The sequence below is a fragment of the Dermacentor silvarum genome, chromosome 1 (assembly GCF_013339745.2).
Source record: "Dermacentor silvarum isolate Dsil-2018 chromosome 1, BIME_Dsil_1.4, whole genome shotgun sequence".
In the NCBI taxonomy this organism is placed as follows: Eukaryota; Metazoa; Arthropoda; class Arachnida; order Ixodida; family Ixodidae; genus Dermacentor; species Dermacentor silvarum.
Window position 1 is genome coordinate 34,595,349 of NC_051154.1, and position 7,785 is coordinate 34,603,133.

Here is a 7,785-nt window from a genome sequence, read left to right on the forward strand (position 1 = left end):
CCTTCGAATTATCAAGGTTTAACTGTAGTTGCAATGCACTATAAGGTGGAAGAAAATGCTACTGGTCAATTCTATTAGATGTTTTAGAAAGAACTTACTGACAAGGAAAGCATACTTTTGACAAGGAAAGCAAACGTAAGGTTTTGCTTTCGCTTGACTCGGTGCTACCTGTGCTTTCGCGTTTCAGTAGTTTCGATATCGTGTAGTGCTGTGCTGGTTTTGCTGGCTTGTGAAACTCCCACAAACGGCAAGTAGCAGGGAATACCACGTCCATGTGATGTTGTGGAATGCCCGAACAGTCAATGGCACTTGACCAAGGGCAGCTGCAGTGGCAAATCCAACTCTGTCTTGGCCCGGTTCTGCCACGGTCGTGCGTTTGCATTTGGCACAAAAAGCCTTAGTGCCGTCTTACTCACCGACAGTAAAGGGCAGTAATGGCGTATGCAACATCACTCCCCGCTTAGGGGCGGGTGATTCGAATTGCACTAAAGGTATACGGACCCTTCAGACGTGATTTTCTCTTTAACTATGTCTTTTCTTGGCATGCAGCAAGCGCTGCGAGGTTTCTGGAATGGTACCGCATTTACTTGCATAATGAACGCACTTTCATTCACGAAAAATATGTGTAAAGTTGGGGGGCGCGTTTATTATGAGGGGTAAAATTTTCAGCCATCTTTTTTCCAGGGGCCACCTTTAAAAAAGTTGCAGCTTCGCCCTAAAAGCGAACCATCGATTGTGATACAAAATGCGTAGACAGCTATACAAAGTATGGATAGTAGTTTTATCGGCTGTATAAATTTGAAAACAATCGCTAACTATGTAAGCATGGTGTCAGCGCGCTGAGGGAAACATGAAAACATCACACTCGATGACTGCGGACACTTGCTATCAAAGCACTGGCGTGAGGAAGCGTGGCAGCAACAGCGAGTGAAGCAACCTTCGTGCTGTATTGCTTCAACACGAACTGAGAGGCGAGAACGGAGTACACACAGAGGTATGAGCTCCCGTTGCACCCAGGCCCAGCCCCCGACACAGATCGCTTCTAAGATAGGGCGCGCGTGGGCTCGTAATGCGCAGTTGCTGCGCTCCTCCCCCATGGCGCCATGCACGCGACGGAATACGGTGCGTTTCGTCCCTCAAACGCGGGAGATCTGCGATCGTTGGTGCCGACGACAAAAATGGGCCTGGAGTGCCCATATAATTGCTATTGCAATAAAAGTAGGAGACACACGGTACGATTCGGCGTCTGATACAATTGCACCCGCTGGACACCATATCAGACGCCGAATCGAACCGTGTCGCCCTCTACTACTCGACAGCAAGTTCAGGGTGCGATCATTATGCGAGGAAAAGAACGCACTTCTTGATTGGAAAAGTGGGGGGTGCATTCATTATGCGAGTAAATACTGTATTTTAGCAGTGCACATTGACTTTATATTTACCTTTAGTGTCTCTTAAAACCCGCTAAAAGCTATGTTTACTACTGGTATCGAGTGAAGGTATTCTGTTTACACAAGCAAAATCTCTACAGTGAAATGATGTCAGTAGTACCCACTTACATGCAAAAACCTCAGGCCAACTTAACACAACACACACATGAACGCACACAACCAAGCTAGCTATTATTGCTAAGGAACCAGTGCACTTCTCCAAGTGCACTACTTCCACAAAAGCATATGTTACGCAACAACGTAAACTACAGTGTAGCCAAATTGCACAAAATTATATTTTGCATAAGTTTCATTACCTTCTATCTAAAACTAGTATATACAGGGTGTCTCAGCTATCACGCAGCACGATTAAAAAAAAAAAAAAGAGGAACCGCGTTACGCGAAGCAAATCTAGTGCGTATTGTTTCCAGTACAGTGTAGTAGCCGCGAGTAATTTTTCCATTACTGAGAATTAATTAGGTAATTGTAATTAATTATCTAACTCGAGAAGTACTGTCTCAATGGGAAAATTGTAGAGCAACATGAAAAAAAAAAAAAAAAAATACGATAAGAGCTTTCTGTTGCTCAATACATGCAACCTAAATGTGTTTTTCAGAGCGCGAAAGAAGCCCGCGAATGCACGCAGAATTGCTACGCGACTGGCCACTCCATGGACTTTGCATTAAAGGTGCAATAAATGGACATTAGGCCTTGCAAGAGCACAAAGGGCCCATGGTGGGATGTTCACATTAGAGGGAAACATACCTTTCTAAAGGGGCCCTGAACCACTCATCAGGCTTGGGAAACATAGTCCGCGGGTAGCATATGCTCCTGTGCATATCTCAGCCATATCTCAGCCAAGTTTGCTGTCGTACGCGGTGCGTGGAGCTCTCAAGCGGAGCGCGAAGTCACCTTTCTCTCAAACGCCCTCGTTTCAACAGAGGCCATCATCCTCACGCTCTTCTGTGTGCTTTATTACGTAATAAAGCACATTCCAATACGCGGCTGCTATTGATAGCTGCGGTTGGTTACATCGTGGCCGGCGCCACGAGTCCACTGGCTAAGCGCACTGCGGCTCGCTGAGGACAACCGCATTGTAGGCACCAAAATCGGAAGTCGTGGCGTCTACGTTAACATCCAAAATGAAATTTGAACTGCGCGCCACAATGACGTTTCGTAGGCGAAGCGTTGTGGCCCCGCCCCACCGTACCCTTCGCAGTGAAAGGCATTGAAGGGGGAGCACAGTGGAGGCTGTGTGCAATTGCCAATAACTCCGTTTCTGCTGAACGCATTGAAGTACTTTTTGAGGCAAAGTATTTCTGGAATAGCCTATTTTCACCTCAAATAAAGTTCTCCACTTCAATAAAAAGTGGTTCAGGGCGCCTGTAAGAAAAAAATAACAGTTCTAGGCCCACAGAACTGAATTAACAAGGCATTTCTAGCAAGTCAGCTTAAAGGGACCTACAACCACCCAGCATGTGTAATAAAATTACAATTGATCACGGCAAAATCATTTGGATGATCTATGCTTAATTAAAAAAGCATGCACACCTCACCTCTGATGACTTCTGGAACTATGCCTGTGTGCTGGCAAGAGATTCCCATAGACTCTTGAACCGTCATTGCCAATTTGGAGTCACTGACACCAAGAATCACCTTGTTCTTCTTTGTCGATTTGGGAACATTTGTTTCCAAGAAGGTCTGCAGATCATCATGAACCACACCTGGAAGTATACACCATAAAGAGTAAAAAAAAAAAAAAAAAAAGAGCAAGCCGATCTGCCATCTAAATAATACAAATATGTATCAGTTACTGTGGTGTAATAGGCAGCGAAGTAGCGCCTGCTGCTGTGAGCAAGACCTCAGCTTCTGACTGCCGCAGTAACCTACGTGTCCAACACCGGCAACGCAGCAGATAGCTGCTTTGAACAGAGGAAAAGCTGGAGCTCCTGTCAGGCTACCTGCACAAGGGCAACCACGGGCCTGCACTGGCATGGCACTAACGCAAGATGTACTGGCATAGTTGCCTCCTATACAAACAAACATGTACTGCATTCAACATGACAGCTGCACCAACAGTTCAGCACCTGTTGTGGCACTGCCCGAAATAAAGCTTGATCATCATAAGGAGCTATGCATGTGCCTGCTCTGTCAATGATTCTGGGCTGTATAAAAAGTTGCAACATAAGGGCCCTGTATGTATATACAGATACATCACCATACCTGCCAATTTGTGAACTTTCAAATTAGTAAAATACCACAGATATGACAAAAAGGAGCAGGGAAGAGAAGGAATGGTAGCTGTTCAGGGAGGGTTGCCCCGGGTTCCTGAGGAGCAGGCAACACATCCTGAAAGGCTACACTTTACAGCTGGCAACAGGTGACCACAGAAGTTTGTTAGCCCTGCCTTGACTGCAGCCTGTATCCCCATAACGAAGGCAACTTTGCATTTTTGTCTTAAAAGCTAGGCAACCCAAGTGTTGCATCAAACGATTTAGACTATAAAACGTTATCTTTCTGAGAAACTTGAGCAAGAACGGAAGAGCAGTAGGTGCAAAATCTTTTTTCAATGATTTTACGTTCCTGTACAGTTTGATTAAGCTTGCACGGATAAACATGGCTTGAAAGTGCACACAGTACTGAAGACGAGCTCGGTGGCAGACATACTGGCCTCACCAGTGACGTGTTCTCATTCTACTCTTCAGTAGTAGCCATTTGTTGTTACCCTCCTAAAGCGATTATGTTGAAGAGGTGTTACGTACACAAACATATTGGAAATGCATGCAAAAGCTATGAAAAGCAACACCATAATGGTCCTTGTCCCCTTGTCCATTTCAGCTGCCACCTAGGTTAGTAATGTTTCACAGTGCATACAAGACCCGCATGACGTCATCAAACTTTTCCAAACTGCACTGCTGGATTAGCTCCCAACTTGTACTTGATGCTAGACAGTAAACAGTCTTGAGACAGGCAATAAGCAGGTTAATAATGCCATCTGGTTTCTTTTGTATGAAGTGCTCTCAGCAAAGTGCCTATAAACTTTCTCTAAGTAAGTATCCCACTTGCATCTTTTCCCCATCAGAAGACTTTTTCATGAACAGATAGGAACACTTCAGTACACAACATTAGTAAAATTGCAAAAGGGGACTAAATTTATAAGCTGCCGGAAAATTTGGGAGAGTTGGTGGGTATGCATTACATACGGTCAAGGACAAAGCTCATGACATGGATATGTCCGCTGTAAGGTGGTGCTGGATAACAACCTACGCACGCTCAGGCATGACATTCACTTGTGCAACGAATACTGGAAAAACAGGAAACCAAACGAGCACTTCTACCTATTCAGTCATACATAGCTGGTAAACTGCGAAGTGCACAGGCCATTGTTTACCCAGTGCATACATATGCCCATAAAATTGTATTGTCTGGTAATTTATGAATGTGTCATCTTCAATTAAAGTGCACTTAGTAGCTGCACACTGCATGCTTAAGCCATAAGGTATATATATATATATATATATATATATATATATTTTTTTTTATTTTTTTTTTGCAGCTTCTACATTTCAAGAACTTGGCATGTGTATGAAAGCTTGGATGCACAGTAGAACTGCATCCATGAGATGCAGCCACCATAAGATTACATACATGGTTATTGTAATGACCATGCACTAGTAGCTTGCTACAGTTAACATCCAAAAATAATCACTACCACAACACTTCTGCATGCATGCTTAATGCTCAGCAACAATGCGGCCGACGAGCTGACAACTGCAAAGCTTGCATCTGCCTAATTTACACACTGACACACAGGTTCAACAAGTAACCTAAAGTTGTTGAAGTATGTATTCCAAAATTATAGGAATATGTTAACTCGTAATGTACACTCTACACTAATAGGAAGGGCAACAATGCTTTATGTGTGTTGAAACAGCAATTTTTGCAAACATGCAAGCCAGAACCTCACTGTTATTTGTTATGTCGAAAAAATCCCACTCGTGGAACTTTTTACAAGTGCACTACGAAAATTACTGGCTTTGAACACTTATCCAGTGTTCCCTTTGATAATGGCAGACAGCGTACACCTAACTTTTTTGGCGACGTAACTCAAACAGCACTTGTGCAAGTCACGCATCAAGACATTAGGCGTTACTCTCAGTTCTAGTCTGAACACGCCATTATACTATTCACAAACGAAATTGCACTCCTGCTATGGCTCTCGGGTAATTGGATCCATTGTCCCGAAAAAATATGGCGCAGTACAAAGAAGTGAACCTGCCTTCTGTGACACAATTCATGTTCTCCAAGGCGTTCACCGCTGTGCGAAATGGGAAAAACGCTATGAGATGCACGAGCGACTTGAACTTGTTGAAGTCGAGGACGCTCTTTTCCACCTGAGGCAGCGCCATGCCGACTTCCTCAAACTCCTTGACTCGAAAGAGCGCATATCCCACGGCGTGCTCGAAGAGCACGTAGAGCTGAGACTGGAATGAGACCGGGAGGCAACAACATCGTTAATCGCACGTTTTCCACATTCAACGTCAATGTGCACCGATCACAACTTAAGTCACTGTATAGCAGAAAGTTCCTGCAACATGCATCGTGGCACTCGCTCCCAGTTTACTCGGCAAAGCAAATGTTGTCAAGAAGTTGTTACAGGTGTTTGAAAAGTCACAATTACCTGTGAAACAGCACTGCGTAACAATTTTTGCATGCATGCAGCAAAGTAAGAATACTCTCCTTGCTTACTAAGATTACAGTCGTGACGAAGGCAAGAAACACAAGATAAAAACGTAGTTGGAGTAAGAACCTGCCCATTTTCGCGAATTTCACACAAACATCGCAGTCGTCCCACACAACCTAACTAAATCCATCAGCAACGACAATGCCCACAAATATCCGCCGTGTTTAAAGCATGGCACTAACAACTAGATTCGGGAAAGACACAAACATGTATTCACCATTGTTGCAACTGCCTTAACGACGGCGCACCATACCACACGCAGAACACGTTGCCTCGAAGGTTAAGCCTAGCTGCTAGCTGAGCAACACAACACAACGCAGCAGAGAAACAACGTGCACGGCATGCCGCCTGCGGCCTCCGGCGGCATGGAGGATATGGGTGACTTACAACCTGAAATTAGTAAAGTAATATTTTAAACAAACTAAAGCAACCAATTTAAAAATGACAATACACTTAAGTTTTTAAAAAATTGAGTTGACTGTATTAAATTCTAGTAAAACGTAGATACTGTGATTAGTGAAGCCAGTTGCCGTTTTTCACTTTTTCTGAGCCGAGACTCCGCGCTAGTGGCTAGATGGGTAAGTGTGCCTACCGAGCTTAGTTCACCACTTCTCAGCATCATGACGCAGAAGTGGCGCTGCGGACAGTATAACGGTTCAGCTGCGCGCAACGTCGGCGGCGCGGTGTAGGCGAGCAGCGTGTTTTATCGCTGCCTCTGCTCTAGCTTTAAAGTACGCGTTATATAATGCCGTTTTGAGCAGTGTAGGCAAAGCCAGAATGGGGAAATTGTTTTTGTCGTCTAGCCAGAAAACACGATATGCAGAAGTCAATTTTCTAGTTTGGCAATTGGCCACATTTATTAGTATAAACGCGGCGCTCCAGCCCATGGCATTAAAGACGTAGATGCATTTTTTTTTTCATGCATAAAACAATACTGCAGTGGGTTTATACGGTATATAGAAACATGTTTACGCGATATTTGGTGAGTTCTAATGTTTCAATTTCGAGAAATCCAGCTATTGTGTTTATGGCTGCCTCAGTTACGGTATTTAAATTGTTACGAGACGAATTGTGTTGGTACGTGCATATGGTTCACTGTTTGGTTGCAATAAAATAAAGCAATACGTCTTGGACTAGATTCATGAATATATTTAAAATACAAGAAAAGCTCTCGTAACTTGAGTCAGCAGACGCACCAACATAAATAGCCTAGCGCGCCAGCGAGGTCGCAACGTTAATTGGTCCACTACATCATAACATTATTCACAGCACACGCCTCGGCTTCAGGTACTTCCTCTTCTCCCTGTTGCTTTCGCGCGCCATGTTCTTGCCCTTGACAAAAAAGAAAAGGCGTGTAATTGAATAGAACTTCACAACATCGTTTGTGAGCTCTTTCTTACAGGGTCAGAAAGATTTAGATGACAGAATCACGGCTTAGGGTACCGAAATATTTTTACAAATTTGATGACTTGCTGTCTACTTCTTTTTTTTTTTATTCATCATTTACTCCTTTATTCTATTCAAGTCATTTGATATATTCTAATTATTCATTCTCAGATGCGTATACATTCCCACATTTATGTTTGTTTTGTTTTATACATCTCCCTTCTG

General features: G+C 43.7%; 1 protein-coding gene across 1 annotated transcript in view; it reads right to left on the reverse strand.

Moving 5' to 3' along the window:
- Positions 1 to 6,552, reverse strand: part of LOC119459963 (nucleolar protein 56-like) — a 42,785-nt gene extending 36,233 nt beyond the window's left edge. Inside the window, exons 1-3 of the mRNA XM_037721389.2 lie at positions 6,392 to 6,552; positions 5,710 to 5,914; positions 2,987 to 3,154 (exon numbers count right to left, since the gene is read on the reverse strand). Coding sequence (XP_037577317.1) covers positions 2,987 to 3,154; positions 5,710 to 5,914; positions 6,392 to 6,394 — 376 coding nt within the window. The 5' untranslated portion in view covers positions 6,395 to 6,552. The remainder of the gene's footprint in view (positions 1 to 2,986; positions 3,155 to 5,709; positions 5,915 to 6,391) is intronic.
- Positions 6,553 to 7,785: the final 1,233 nt, after the last annotated feature.